The 16,317-nt window shown below is 34.7% G+C and overlaps 2 protein-coding genes across 2 annotated transcripts; one reads left to right on the top strand and one right to left on the bottom strand.

Moving 5' to 3' along the window:
• Positions 1–2,230, bottom strand: LOC114753425 (flavonoid 3'-monooxygenase-like). The gene is made up of 3 exons (XM_028942117.1): positions 1,767–2,230; positions 920–1,363; positions 1–830 (listed from the first exon to the last, which is right to left on the bottom strand). The coding sequence occupies exons 1-3, from the start codon at positions 2,226–2,228 to the stop codon at positions 192–194; spliced, it is 1,545 nt and encodes a 514-aa protein (XP_028797950.1). The 5' UTR covers positions 2,229–2,230; the 3' UTR covers positions 1–191.
• Positions 2,231–6,729: 4,499 nt separating this feature from the next.
• On the top strand, positions 6,730–10,295 carry LOC114753429 (PLASMODESMATA CALLOSE-BINDING PROTEIN 3). The gene is made up of 4 exons (XM_028942119.1): positions 6,730–6,860; positions 6,947–7,183; positions 7,276–7,309; positions 9,671–10,295. The coding sequence occupies exons 1-4, from the start codon at positions 6,806–6,808 to the stop codon at positions 9,960–9,962; spliced, it is 618 nt and encodes a 205-aa protein (XP_028797952.1). The 5' UTR covers positions 6,730–6,805; the 3' UTR covers positions 9,963–10,295.
• The last annotated feature ends 6,022 nt before the right edge of the window (positions 10,296–16,317 follow it).

A 16,317-nucleotide genomic window follows, 5' to 3' on the forward strand; every position in this document is an offset into this window, starting at 1 on the left:
TTTTATTTAGAAATTCTACATCTCATGGGGCAACGGAACCCAAAAAATATTTGCAAGCACATCAGAAAGCACATTTAAGAAATATATCCGACACACTCGTATATTTGTCTACGATTTATTTAACTTGGCTATCAGCAGACAGTCTAAAGTCTTCAGCTCAAAACATGAGACATGGGATGAAGGCGGACAAACTAGGAGTAAGCATGTGGGGCGAGCCTGGGTCTTGGGTTCACTGCCAAGGGGACCTTTCGTTGGAGGGTTATCCCATAAACCTCTTCCATGTCAAGCTTTTCTGGGTTAACTCCATCCTCCAGGTCCCACTCAAAAGCATGGGCCATAGTTGCTGTTAGAAGCTGAACCATGCTGAGGCCCAGACTCACGCCAGGACAGATCCTACGACCAGCACCGAACGGGATGGCCTCAAAGTCATACCCCTTAATATCGACGTCAGCCTTCTCGCCGCCGGGAAGGAACCTCTCAGGCTTGAACACCGACGGCTCGGACCACTCGTTAGGGTCACGACCTATGGCCCAGATATCCACCAGCAGAGTCGCGCCCTTGGGGATGTGGTAACCCAAGATCTCACAGTCGCTATCTGAGATCCTCGGCAGAGAGAGAGGAGTTGGAGGGTGGAGACGAAAGGTCTCCTTTATGAAAGCCTGCAAGTATGACAGATTCTGTAGATCTGACTCGTTCACGAGTCTGTTTCTACCCACAACTGAGTCTAGCTCTTGCCGGACTCGAGCCAGCATGCTCGGGTGCTTAATCAGCTCTGACATGGCCCACTCCGTTGTGCTTGTTGTCGTGTCTGTCCCACCGGCAAACAAGTTCTGCACCAGTCAATATAATTGTCGTATCGTCAGTAAAACCAAAGGCCAAGAAAAAAAAGAAGTTCATTTTACAGACAAGAGTATGGTACCATAAGTAGGGCCTTGATCTCAACGTTGGTGAGAGTAGCTCCTTCGTCATTCTGAACTTCCTTAAGCGACAATAACGTGCTCAACAAGTCCTTGTGGTTGTGTCTCTCAGAAGCCTTGTGTTCCTCGACGATGTTGGTCAGGAATGAGTCGAACCTCTTGTGCAGCTTCTTCATCTTGGCATGAACTCCTTGGACGTCGAGCCACTCCAACGCCGGGACGAAGTCACTGATGTTGAAAACTCCGCCCAACTCCATCATTTCCATTACCATTGACTTGAACTCCTCCGCCTTGGGATCGCTCCCGCCGCTAACGTCGTTGAACACGCGCCGCCCTATCATTGCCCTTGCTAGCGCGTTAGTCACACATATGTTCACCAGTTGCCCTAATTGCACAGCACTTGACCCAACCTTTGCCAGATTACTTACCAGCCTTCTTGCCTCTTCCTGCAATACTTGCTTTCATCAATTAATTTAATGCCACGTCTCTCTCTCTCAATCCCCTTGACACGTACTGGCGCGAGCACATAGAGAAAAGAGAACAAAATCACAGCATGCGAAATCTTGCTAGTGTAAGATTATCATCATCTAGAAAATAGTTTGCCATGTATTTTAAGAAGTGCATAACTAAAATTAGCATGAGTATTACACTGTGTCTTAAAAATAATTTGTCTGTTCATGTTCATGACCGATGCATAATAAAATTTGCTAGAGTTATTATTATATACTACTATATAAATGCATGTTGTGTTAATTAGTTTATATTATTTCTCTTTGAGATGTGTTATATATTTGCGTACTGTCCGTTTTCTTGCTGAGAATGGAAAATTCTCTCGGGTTAAAAATGAACCTGACGGAAATGCCTACAATCATCGAGGGCCTTGCTGGAGAACATATGGACGGCGGTGATCTTTCGGAGCATCCGCCACCGTGGGCCGTAGGGAGCGAAGAGGAGGTCATGATAGTTATACATCAAGTACTTGGCTCCGGCGTTGGGTGGGCGGCTCAAGAAGTTGGCATCATGAACCTTCAAGAACTGCTCGGCGACTGAAGCGGAGGCGGCCACCACTATGTGAACGACGCCGATGCGGAGGTGCATGAGAGGACCGTGGTGGCGAGCGAGGGCGGCTAGAGCCTGGTGCGGCATAGGGCCAAGGTGAGGCATATTTCCTACTATAGGCCATGGTGTAGGACCAGGAGGGAGAGGAAGAGAAGGACGATTAAAGATCTTAAGAAGCCGATAAAGGAGGCTGGCTAATGCAAGCGTAGCCAAGCCCAGAAGCCAAGGGGAAGAGACAGTCGCAGTATCCATATTATATATGTGGATCCGAGACACTGATCGGTGCACAACTGTGTGGCTAAGTGAGTGAGAGTAATAGTACGATATATATATAGTGTTTGTGGTATATGAAAGTGGATGGTTTAGGCATATATAGAGACGGAGAAAACTTATATGGTTTAGTGTTAATCTGAGTTGGTTAAGTGCGGTGGGTGCACGTGCTTGCCTATATGGTTTGTATTGTTGTGTCCACCATCCATGTATTAAGTTTCTGAATAGCTACATACGTACCCCGAATGCAATTGATGACAAAAGGGAAAGTTGAAATTTAAAATAAAAAATAGGTGAATTTAGATTGGTGGCGTTTTTATTAGGATTTAATTACACGTGTTTTCATGCAATACATGCAATAATTTTTTTTTATTAACTTTGTTAATTTTTGCAATTTTTTGGGTCTTCTTTTCTTATAAAATTTCAACCCCCTGAGCTGTAGTCTATAGCCCTGTAGTCGACTATAAATAGAAGGATAAAACGGCTTTTTAAATCTTTAAATTAATTTTCCCTTTTAGATTGGCATCTTTAAAGCGGCTGGGACAAGTTTCAATTTCATTCTAAATACTCCTGCCAGGATCTTTAACATGTTTTGTTTAAAGTATTATAATTTTTTTCATATTAGTATTTCTAACAAATCATAAAACTTTTTAACTAATTAACCGAACTCCTGTACAGTTAATTGATTTTATCAAGAATAATTTTAATATTTTATAAGAAATAACTCATTTTTACTAATTTCATTAGTTTATGTAAAGTTGTTAATTATCATGTGCTTGTAATAGGAACCGGAGGGAGTATTTTATTTATTATTAATATTTCCCTTAATAAATAACTCAATAGGAAGAGCACTAATAATGCAGCCACAATATTACATTAGCGATTGGACAAGTCAATTTAATTTTTTGAATTCATGGAATCCGAACATTTACAGCATTGTGATTCAAAAGGAATCGGTTGATTTTTCTGTCTCATCCTTGCTCTGTGGATTTTGTGTTCCTATACTGCCCCATGCGTGGACTGTGGATATATGCCTGTAACTTGTTTTCTTAGTTGTTTACGTCACTGTGTTGCTATTTACGTGATTTGATTTAAGCAGGGAGAAAACTAGAAGGCTAAAGTATATTTTTGGTCATTTAACTTTACATAAAGTTTTATTTGGTCCCTTAATTTTAAAAAGTAAACTTTTAGTCCTCTAATCTTATAACCATTAACAAGAAATGATAACATTGAGTTTTTGAATGTTGATAAAATGTTACTAGATACTGTAATACTACCCCCGGTCTTTAATATAAGATCTTGTTTGACTTTTATTTTAATTATAAATATAAGACTCCAATCTACTTTGTTTTTTCATATTTATATTTTTTTTTACAGTAGTCCTTCTAACAATGATAATTCTAGTTAATACACTTGATTAGCAAGGATATTTTAAGAAAAATAACACCTATTTAGGACAAATAACTAACTCAACTTACTTCCTTAATCTGCTCAAATTAGTCAACTGACTTTTATAATTAGGACCGGAGGTAGTATTAAATTTAATTTTCAAAATAACTTTGATTGTTATAAAAAATTATCATTTAAAACTAATAATTTTAAAGTTAAAAGACTAAAAGTATACTTTTTAAAGTTAAAAGATCAAACTAAAATCTTGTATAAAGTTAAAAGACCAAATGTATACTTTAGCCAAACTAGAAAAACGTATATACAAGAAGAAATTTAGAGGAGGGAAGAGAAAAAATCCCACGAGGAGAGCCATTCTTAAACGCAACGATGTTTAAATTTAATCCAACAATTTCATATCGCAAATGATGACTATTGAAAAACACAAGAGAAAATAAATAAGTAAACGTAAAGGAATTTTAATTTTTGATAATTGCAACTGCTCCAATTTTTCTATGGTGATCTGTTCATTCTAGAACATGATTTTTATCTCTGTTTCCATTTCATTGACTACACCCTATTCCTGTATATTTGAATTCTATGTGTGCTACAAAAATTAATTTAATTTTTTACATTTTAAAACAATAGTATACTTAAATATGTATAAACGTTATATTCACGTTAATTATCAGTCAGTCTAAATTTCATTATCATATACGTAAAAAGATTGACCTTACTGTAAACGTAAAGTTGGTCAAACAAACCGGGAGTCACACTAGTTGACCAGATGGAGTACACATGGTGCGCCCCTAGTGGCTCTTGCATAGATAATTGTCCATATTATATTTTGATGCATGATTTCATATTCTTTAATTTTGACATTTTGTATTTTTGTGGAGAGCAAAACATATGTAAGAAAGATATTATTTTAACATTAACTATGATCGTACGTAGTTAAACATATTATAGACAAGATTTTCAAAGTTGTACTGCTGGATTCAAGTCTAAACAGTTTAAAGTAAAGGAAAACGAGCATCATGTAGAGATCTGGACATAGCGTGCAAGATTTTTTCTGAAGTCAGAAAATCAGAATAGGAATAAATTAGCAGGATGACGTTAAATTCTGAAACAATACAACAAATTATGGTTACGTGGCGCTTCTTACAGGGGATCATTCATGTCAGCGTCGACATATATAGAGTCACCAATTCAATACTCAATTATCAATGTCAGTCATCAATTATGTATTAATATTAATTTACATTTTTAATACCGCAGTGTTTTAAAAGCCAAACAAACGGAAATACCAGCCTCACACTGGACACCAGCGTTGCCGTTTAGGCAACTAACCGTAAGCGACCAAGGTAGCAGTAAGGCAATTGAATTTGGATCTGCGTCTGTGTGTTTTTTTTTTAAATACAAAAACTTAGATAACTTAAATATCTGCGAGTTCACCAAGGTGAAGACATATCTTAAAATTTGGAGACATTTTACAAAAGTATGCACAGATTATCTACTAACAAAGCCCTCGTATCAGGAGCAAAATTTAAACTTATGACTTTATGAGTTATGAATTGAGTTGTTATCAATTGAACAAACTCCATTAGTTGTTTGTGTATTGAAATAATCATACGGTATTTTCAATAAGAGTTGGTCTAATCAGTAAGGAGTCAGTTCATAACCCACAAGGTCGTGAGTTCGAATCCCGCTGCCAATTTGAGAATCTTGTTAGTGGACGATCTGTAAGTATCTTTGTAAGTGTTTTTTGAACTTGAAGGTATGTATGGGTTTTGATGAGCCCTCAGTATCCAACTCACTTAACGTGTTTCATTTCTTTTGTTAAAAAAAAAAAAAGAATTAGCCCAGTTGGGTTAAAGTATTCGTAAGTGAAGTCCCAGAGAAGCCGATTAAATGGTGAGCACTGTTACTAAGAGGCCATGGGTATGGCCCAAGGTCATCTCTGTGCATGTGGCGGCAGCTTGGAGCCTTTCCTGCCCAATCCACTTGATGGCTCTCTTTTTCACTTAGACTCCTCAAAATCTCATTTCTGATTTATGCTTAAAGAGTTCAAGGATTGTTTTTGTTCTGAGATGTAAAGTGTATCATCAAGATGGAACTCATTAGCCCATTTAGAAGTAATACTCCGTACGATTGGAGGTGTCCACTATAGCTGGGGTAATTCAGTGATATAAAAACTTTGATTTGATCTCATTTATTATCTTAGACCACTAGTATATGTCTTTCTAATTTTAAAAAAATTACTCCTCCGATCCTAAATATAAGACCCATTTAACTAATTTGATTAGATTAAGAAAGTTAAGTAAGTTAGTTAATTATAAGAAAAGTGACACATTTTTCCCAAAATACCATAATCATCTTTCTTAATACCCCTCTCCCTCTTCTACTTGATTATGGGGGGAGAGTATCTATAGGAGTAATTTAAAGAAAATTGATAAATATGAGAAATGAGTCTTATATTTAGAACCAAAACCAATTTAAAAATTAAGTTTTATATTAAGAACCGGAAGAGTATTACTTTGCTAGTTAGCATCTCATAGTCCAGTTTCATGAGACTTTTTTTTTAAAGTAAAAGTTCCGAATTGTACGTGCTGTTGTGGTTGGCCAAAAATTGTACGTGCTGTTGTGAATTCATGCTTTTAGTGTGTGCCCATTAAAAAAAAGACAAAAATCAGTGACTCCGGTGCGCTTTGAAATGTTTCAAGGCTCCAGAAAGCGGTGCAAGACTGCGCCTCTTTTATTTTCCGCCCTATTCGCTTTTCGCAACTCCCAATGCTTCTGTATTTTTCTGTCCTCGATAGCGGGTAAAGAGCTCTGCCCGATTCAAGGGCCCACGACCCCTCGGAACTTTTAAAAAAATCAGCACAAAAATAAGATATCCTTACTCTAAATTATAAAGATAATATACGTATTACTATTAATTGATGACAATATGTCTAAATTTTAAGGACTTCCATAATTTTGAAAAGTAATTTTTATTTACAGCAACATGAAAAAGCCAGCACAAAACGACACCGGAATTAAAGGGGCGGCCACTGTCATCCGACTTTATAGCAGGCCATTTACACATATCCCCATCTCTCATTTGTCATATTTTCTCTTCCCATCCTTCTCTCTCTCTCATCCATCCAGCTTCTTTCTTGTATTCCTCAAACATGGCTTCTCTTCTACTTCTGGCACTCGCTCTTGTGGCCTTCACCCCCCTTTCCAGTACGCATTCTTCTTTTTCTCCAACTTAGAGAGTCTGTATAAATCTGTGTTGATTTTTACTTGGTCTGGGTTTTGAATTGTGGAAGGTGGGAACTGGTGCGTCTGCAAGGACGGAAGCGACCAAGTGTTGCAGAAGACGCTGGACTATGCTTGTGGAGCAGGAGCTGACTGTAACCCCATCCGTCCGAGCGGACCTTGCTTCCAACCTAACACCGTGAGGGCTCACTGCAACTACGCCGTTAACAGCTACTTCCAACGCAAGTCTCAGTCCTCCGGCGCCTGTGACTTCGCCGGCACCGCCACTCTCACCGCCTCTAACCCCGGTCAGTTCTCCTCCTCTTTCTTTCTCTCACCAAACAAACGGTTCCAATATATATATCTGACCCTGCATTTTCTTCTGGTTGATGACGAGCAGGTACATCTGGCTGTGTCTACCCTTCAAGCTCCACGTAAGCATTTCTCTCCTTTAGCTTGCATTTTCGTTCGCTGTTTCTTTTATCATCTCACTTTTTTTAGCTTCCCTTAGCTGTTTATTTAAGCATAGTAGTGATTTTACCTCTTTAATGACCTAAAGATCCTAGTTGAAGCCTGGTATGTGAGTATTTATCAATGCCGTATCACTTGAACTGAACTTCACGGATTTGGATTTTTTGAAGAAGATTAAAGTAAAACTTAAGATGGGGTAAAGAGAGAGAAAAGGAACAAGTAGTGGAGTTCACTTGTAAAATTCAAAATAGCAAAAACAGGCCCAATCTTTCCTCTCATATCTGCTTATCGTGGTCATCTTTAAACAAAACCTTTAAAGGCAATTAAAGCGGCAACTTTACTTTTGGGACGATGGGGCTAGCGACTGCGTAGATGAATTGACCTCAAATGAAGTTGCTTTAGGTGGCGCCTCATATATTCGGTGGTTCCCAAGAGTCTAAGCAGGGTTGCAACAAAATCAGGCCGAAAGGTAAAGGGGTGCAAATCAGTGTTTTTCTGGCATGCCAGTATAAACTATAAACTATTGGAAATAAACTTGTGTGTGGCTAATCATGGATAAAGCACTGTACATGTAATAATTTGAAATTCCTTGGGCGCATTATGTAGGAGAAAAGTGGTGGAGGTTTTTTTTTTTAAAAAAAAAAATTTGAAACTGTTCCCCCAGTTCACGCACGGAAAACTCATTAAGGATTTGTACCAATAATTCACCTGAAATATGTCTTTGTTTGGCGTGTGAGAAAACGATAGGGAATTACTGAAAATGACATCTAATGAGATCTGGTTTGGATGTAAGAAAACCAAAATGAAACATTTATTATTAATTTAAAACGCCTACATTTATTATTATTCATATTTTTATAAGCTCTGTGTGTTCACATTTATTATTTTGTACTGAGTAGATAGGAAAAATCTAGCGAGCCACTTTTCCTTTTCCCTTTTGCTTTTCTTTTTGTACCTTCATTTTCTATGTTGCTTGGTGCTTGGTATAAATGTTACTGTTTGTGGGCCTGATCCAACGGATATGAGTACCTTTTCGAATGTGACCAATACATTTGTTCACGACTCATTGGTCATAATTTAGTCATCGTACGTACTCGCAAGCTGGATACAAAGACGCCGCAGTAATTGGGATCCGATGCCTTCCTCTGAAGCACGGGCCTCGTGGAAATTACATAATGAAAAACTAGAGAAACGATCATTATTTTGAAAACTTAGCTGTCTCGTGTTAGAAAGGATTTAAAAGGGATTGAGCTAGACATTACAAAAAATCATTCTCAAATCATCTGAGCCTTATCTATCTTATCTTTCCAGTTTTCAAGCATCACCTCTTTTTTACCTCAGAATTTTTTAAAATGTTTTGTCTTATTTTAAGACAATTGAGAAAACCTCAATCATTATCTTATTCTTTAGGGATCAAGGACGAAAAAAGGACAATTGTGTCCCTAGTGGTAGTGGGGTGGCGGCTGTGATGGCCTTTTGCTTTTGTTTTTTTTTTTTTTTGGGCCGATGAAATAAAGTTACAAAGCAGTCAAAAAGTGGGGGAAGTGGACACCATGAATAATACTGTGATTGATTTTGCATATGGCTGATGACGGTGAGGCGCATTATCATTTGTTTTGATGTCCGAGCCTTCTTTTTAAAAAGCCCACGTTCGTGTATCTCTTCATCTTTGTGTACCTTCATAGCTTAGCTCCTCCACTGTCACTTTAAATTAATACAAAAACTTGATAATGTGATATTCTTAAATCTCATATTAAGTAGTATGAGATGGTCAATCAGATACTTAAGTTCTTGCTTCTTTTGTCTCAACATCTAGCTTTTGGCTAGAGTTCCACCTCTCGCTCAAGCTTTTTAGGTTCCCTTCTTGATTTCCTACTCGAAGGGTAATTATAAAGTTTGTGTTTTGCCGGTTGCACAACCTGGTTGTTATAAAGTTTGTGTTTTGGTTAAACGAGTGAATAATGCTAAATTTTGTTAGAATGGTCGATCTGTTTTTTTTTTTTTTTTGTTCAGTTAAAAACACTATACATGCATTTTGGTTCAAGTTTATTTTTTTTTTAAATACCCATACATAGTACGAGAATTTATAAGCTTTCAACCGGCTTTGATTAGGATGAATGAGGACGAACTTATCGGATATCTTAACCTGCTCGTGGCACATAAATTTGCAGCTTGAGCTCATTTTCAGTTGCAATTCCGTTTGCATGGAATATTATGTCATATTTAATTTCCTTAATATTTATACGTTAATAATTTATTGTTGGGCTGGATTCAAAGTCCTAATGATCCAAGAAACAATTTGGGGTGTTGTTTCTGGTAACCAGCAATGCAGGTAGTGGGTCCCCAACGGCAGCCACGCCTTCCACCGGGAGTTCATCTTCAACAGCCACCGGCAGTGGGATGCCATCGTCTTCGACCACCTCGACGGCCACTCCGTATGGTACGGCGCCGGGAGTATTTGGAGGCATCGGCAGCGGCAGCCTAGGGCCGTCGGGAGCAGGCATGAACTCCGATGATAGCCACAGCGGGCTTAGACTCGTGGAGACGTGTATCTACTCTTGCATCTCAGCCGTGCTGTTCTCATGCATCTTCATGATTCAGTTCTGTTGGGGTTGAACTTGAAAGGCATTCTATGCTAGCTGTGCAGAATGAGTATTCATGAGAGTCTGTTAATTAACTAAGACGTGATCATATTCATATCTCTGCTTCTTCTTCTTCTTCTTTTTCACTTTATTTCTTTTGGTCTTTTCGGGACACAGTCCCTACTCCTGCCACCTACCGGAGCACTGTATGATGGGCTAATAGTTAATAGCATAGAGAAGTATGGTGTGGCTACTACATAATGCTCCTTCTTGAGACTCTGTTTTTGCATCATCTATGTTATATAATATGTTTGTACATCTGGATTCTGAGGTCAGTTATTTATTTATATTTTGTTGCCTTTGGTTTTTTGGGCTCTAATTTGGTTTGAAGGCCTCTGTTGATCAGACTATGAGAGATCCACAAAAGTGCAATCAGTTAAAAAAATAAATCAAGTATTATTTCCGGTCTTTAATATAAAATTTTATTTGATTTTTATTTTAGTTCTAATTATAAGATCTTAACCTATTTTGTCTCTAATATTTATGTATTTTTTTAAGACAGTCCTTCTAATAAAGATAGTTCTAACTAACAAATTTGATTAGTAAGGATATTTTAGAAAAGATAATATATATTTATTACAAATAACTAACTTAACTTGTTTTCTTAATTCTTTAAATTAGTTAACTAACTCTTATAATTAGGATTGGAAGTAGTATAATGCAAGATGCTGAAACCCAATTTTTTGGAACCTATTAGTGGATCCTGTTAAGAGTACTGAACAGTATTTTTATATATTTTAAATAAAATTATATTATTTCAATTATGATTAGCCTTGCTCGATTTGGACTTTCGATTCCTAAATCACTATTTTAACCAATTCAGTTTAGTTTCCTTGTTTTCCCTCCAACGATGGGATTATTAGTAACTTACTATTAAGTTCAGGCCAAAAAAACTTGCTATTTGGCAAATATCTTTCTCTATCTTTTTTTTTTTTTTTATCTTGGCCAATTCTATTTACTATTTACTATATCTGAATTATTCTCACTTTAATTCTTTTTCATTGAAATTTTAGGATGCGGCCAGACGAAGCTATGACTTTTGTGCTTATAATTGGGGGCTGAAAAAAAAAGTCAGCATTGCTTAGACCTTGAAGAAGGCTGGAATGATTGCCACGATTTTAGATTTCTCACAATTAATTGGGGCCCCTCCAAAATTTCGGACAAATGAGGAGAGAGGATTATTTTTTCTCCCCTTCCAACCACACGTCCTAGACTACTAGCATGACTCATTATCACTGTTGGCTAGTTATCAGGATTGGAACCCCAAAATCAATCCAAACAAGTCCTAAGGCGCACACAACAAACAAACCGCTACAAGGGGCTTATTTTTCATTTATAATTATTAAATAAGAAACTATTAAATATTAAATAGGAAAATAATGCCAATTTAGCTGTATCCTGGTGAAGCCACATGGTGCCTTTTGGTGAGTGTTGCTTTGTACTATACTATTATATATTAATAATAGATAGATTGATTGAGTAATTTCTCTATCCTAAAATATAAGATAAAGATTTTATAATTCGGTATCATAGCCAAGTTTCGATCCGGTGAGTGGTGGGTATTAAAGTTTTAACGATCATATTGTTAGGGAACTGATGAGGGAGAAATTATTATAATTTTAAGAAATTTACATATTCAATGAATCAAAGAAATATTTCACATAAATGCCACTAAAATTTGAATATCCCAAATCAATGATTCCAATTTCAATGATCTCAAACCAATATACTGTATAAAAATGAAATTTTAAAATGTTTTCAATTTAAAACTAACGTAATCATAATCGTTGAAACATAAGCTAATTTTAAGGCTTTATTCTCTTCATCCCTTTGAATTTCATTGGCACTAGTCCTTCTTCTTCTTCAACCTCCTTCCCTCCCTCAACATCCATGGGATCAGGAGGACATTCCTCTTTGCTATCTTCATCTTTACAGTGATGAGCTTCCTCGTTATAGTGAGGATTATAACGACCCGTGATATTACCGCGCCATAATTCCATTGATTCCCATTGTCCCACGAGGCAAACTATAACAATAGTATAATTATAGTCAGTAAAAAATTTTGAGAGCAGATAAAAAAAAATAAAAATATGTTATGTATGGATGACAGCTCCCCCATTTTGCCTGTCGTTAGTAACTGGCTGGTGCGTTGCTTTTTGGGCAAGCTCCAAAGCGTCATCAATTGACATGTCCTCTCTATACCTAGTAATATAAAGAGTGTGTATATCATTATATAAATTGTATTATAGAGCTAAACTTGATGGAAATTTATGGATGAAAGGTTAACTAACTTTTTTGCTGACACGAGTTCTGCCCTACTTCCAGTTATGACATAATTCTTGTTAATATTATATCTTCCTTAACTAGACTGTTGATGCCATAAAGACTTGCGATTTGAAAAAAAATTTATTGTCAGATAATTCAATTATTAGGAAAAAAGAATCATCAACTATATTCCTAAAAACTTGTAATACCTTTTTGGTTTGAAAATGGGCTGGGTATGACATTAATGGATACGAATATATTTAATTAATGAGATTTGAATAATATATTAATTGAAATTTGAATATGAGAAACATTATAAATAAATGAAATTCAATTAGAAGCTTAAATGAAGAAAAATTAATAATTAAGTTTAAATTTGAATAATATTTGAATTTGAATTTGAATATATTGCATTAAATGTGGAGCATTATAATTAAATAGTATGTTAATTGGAGTTTTAAATGAAAAAATAAATAAATAAATTTAAATTTTTATCGATTTCTCCTAAATTCCGCATCTATGATTCAAGTTTTATTTGAATAAATAAAAAGATTATACTCTTCTAAAAAGTAAATCTTGAGCTATAATAAATAATGTAATTTATTATAATTTTAAATTTAATTAAATATACTAATTCGCGCATCGCACGGGAGAAGAATTTCTAGTTGGTTAATAAAAGATGTGAGTTTCCCCATCCTCATACCATCCCTCTGGGATGGTTTGGGCAACTGAATTTATAAAAGTCTTGTCTCATACTCATCTAATTTCTCAACTCTATCAGTGGCGTTGCTTAGCATCTCATAAAATTGTTCTGTAGCTCCCTAAGTGAAAATTTAAGTTTTTCTTCATTTTCACATTTTTGGCAATTAAAAAAAGAAAACAATTGATATTCGGGAAAATTAATTTTTTGGTCTTTATAGTTTAGACATGTTGTAACTCAGTCTTTATACATTGAGTCGATACAGGTCAGTCCTTATAGTTTTGACTCGGTTGTAATTCAGTCCTTGAAGTTTAATTCGTTGCAACTCGATCGTTGTAGTTTTATCCATTTTAATTTAGTCCTTGTGTTTTTGAAAAATAAAATTATATATCTAATAAAAGGAATGACTAAATTAAAAAATGATTAAAAGTATAAGGGTTGATTTGCAGCGAGTCAAACTTCAAGAACTAACTTACAACTGAGTTAAAACTATAGGGATTGAGTTGTACCGAGTCAAAGTATAAGGATTGAGTTATAAATGAGTGAAAACTACAAGAACCAAGAGATTAATTTTTCCTTGATATTTGCTTTAATTTGATGAATATTTTTTTAAGAAAATGACATAAAAAAAGAAGTTGAAAATTTATAAATACCAAATGAAGAATGTCAACAAAAATTTGTTATCATTTGCAAATTCAGTATATCAACATTAAATAAAGTGTTGTTAGTCCTTATAGTTTTGACTCGGCTGTAACTCAGTCCTTGAAGTTTAATTCGTTGCAACTCGATCCTTGTAGTTTTATCCATTTTATAATTTAGTCCTTGTGTTTTTGAAAAATAAAATTATATATCTAATAAAAGGAAGGACTAAATTAAAAAATGATTAAAAGTATAAGGGTTGATTTGCAGCGAGTCAAACTTCAAGAACTAACTTACAACTGAGTTAAAACTATAGGGATTGAGTTGCACCGAGTCAAAGTATAAGGATTGAGTTATAAATGAGCGAAAACTACAAGAACCAAGAGATTAATTTTTCCTTGATATTTGCTTTAATTTGATGAATATTTTTTTAAGAAAATGACATAAAAAAAGAAGTTGAAAATTTATAAATACCAAATGAAGAATGTCAACAAAAATTTGTTATCATTTACAAATTCAGTATTGTCAACATTAAATAAAGTGTTGTTAACAAACCTGATTTGAAATTTACTAATTTTCAGCTTTTTTTAATCATTCTTCCTGTTATTTTTTCAATTGATGAAATTGAAAATTTGCTATTACCTTCTCATTGAAACAGTTGAACCTGTATATGCAGTGATATGCTTGTCTAGCTATTGTAGCTACTAGATTGGTTTTTAGTCCCCATATCTTATATACATTGTCTTCAACTGCACATTTGGTAACGGCAAAAAAATAATATAAGTAATGAAAATAATTTTTAACTCTTAAAATTTACCTTTAATTTCTCTTCCATCAATTTCCTAACTAGTCATTGAATCCACTGCTATCATAATCCATAGAAGCCAAAGTGGTTTTAAAAGAAATTAATAAGTGTTGTTATTCCTAAAATATCCTTGTTAATTAAGTATATTGGCTAAAACTATCATTATTAGAAGGATTATCTTGGAAAAAAATGCATAAATATAAGAGAGAAAATGATTTGGGTCTTATAATTAGGACCAAATAAAAAGTCAAATTGGGTCTTATAATAAGGATCGGAGGAGTAGTTTGTAATGTGGGACAAAATATATCATGCCTACTATAGCTATCAGGAGATATTATGAGTCTAACTATCAAGAAGGAGACCAAAATGATGGTCTCGTACCCATTAAATTTGAAGGAGCAAAATGAATAAAGCATCGAATCTATGACATACGTCTAACATAGTTGCTTGGTGGCTAAATGATCGCTATCCTTTTTGGGTATTGAAAGGGTAGTTGGGCTTTTTCTTTTTTTTTAAATAAGGGACAATGTTGTAAAAACATAAACATTTTAAAACATTATTTTAATATATTATATTGATTTGGAATTACTGAAATCCAAATCATTGATTTGAGATATGCAAATTTTTGTGGCATTTATTTATAATTTTCCTTTCATCGTTTGAATACACAAATTTTTGAGAATGATCATTTAACAATCACTTAAAAATAAGTATTTTCATGTAAATTGAAAAAAAACTCATTCTCATAGTTATTTTGTATATCGTAAAATTATTTCTAAAAACTAATCTAAATACCCTTAAATGAGTTTTGATTTAATTTTAGTATAATTTTTTTCTATTTTTTTGAAAAAAAAATAGAAGGCCATTTTCTTGACGCACAACAGCACACTCTCGCCATTTCTCCACCATCAAACAAACTATATTTCTGTTTATTTGTACTTATTTTATATATGATATAAAATTAAGAAAAGCTATTTATCAGCCATTGGTATTATGATTTATTTACATACGTATTTTCAGATGCATATATTATATTTATATTTCTATTTTCTCATTAAAATGTGTTCTGCTAGATAGATAAATGATAAAGAAAAAATTGGTAAAAAATCCCTATTTGAAAATTTAATTGGCTAAAAGAACCTGAGTTTGAGCGAGTGCAATTATGATCTGTGTGAGTGCAACATATCTTTCGTTGTATGCAACATATCATCAAATGATGTGTGCAACAATTATTAATATAGAAGTTATTTGCATATAGCGAAAAATATGTTACACATAGTGAAAGATATGTTGTATTCATAGATTATACTTGCATGTGTTTCAAATTCAAGTCCTTTTAACCATATTAAATTTTTAAATAGGGATTTTTTTTTTACTAATTTTCTGAATGATAAATGAAGAGAATACTCTTCTAATCCTATTTATAAGCAGGAAAAAAGTTTTCTTTGCTTCTATTTATATGTCATCTCATTAAATTTTTAGCATGAATGTATATTTTATTATTCATTTATGTTGTGTGTATATAGTTATTTTTTCAAAAAGGTTTACAATATCAAATAAGGGTAAAATTAAAAAATTGTTATATTTTAAAAAAAAGTTAATGCAGTTTAAAAGTTTTTTTTTTTTTACATGAAACATGTTGACAAAAAAAAAAAAGCTTTGCCCAGTAAATCGTGGGTTTGAGACAACATTTTGATTGGCGTTAAATCAAGCCATTTTAGCCCTCAACCGCCGCGTCCCACGCCACGAGCAGACGGGAGGTCACTGGAGAAACGGCTTCCCCACAAATGATTATGGGCTATGGCTGGTCGCGTGCTTACTGTAATTTGATTAAACAATCATTTGTCATGTGAATATGGAGGGCAGGCCCACAGCCGTTAAAGCGCATCAGGTCAAGCTTCATCTCCTCCCAATCATCAC

Source organism: Neltuma alba, unplaced genomic scaffold, assembly GCF_004799145.2.
Source record: "Neltuma alba isolate B1F8T4 unplaced genomic scaffold, ASM479914v2 tig00007926_pilon, whole genome shotgun sequence".
NCBI lineage: Eukaryota > Viridiplantae > Streptophyta > Magnoliopsida > Fabales > Fabaceae > Neltuma > Neltuma alba.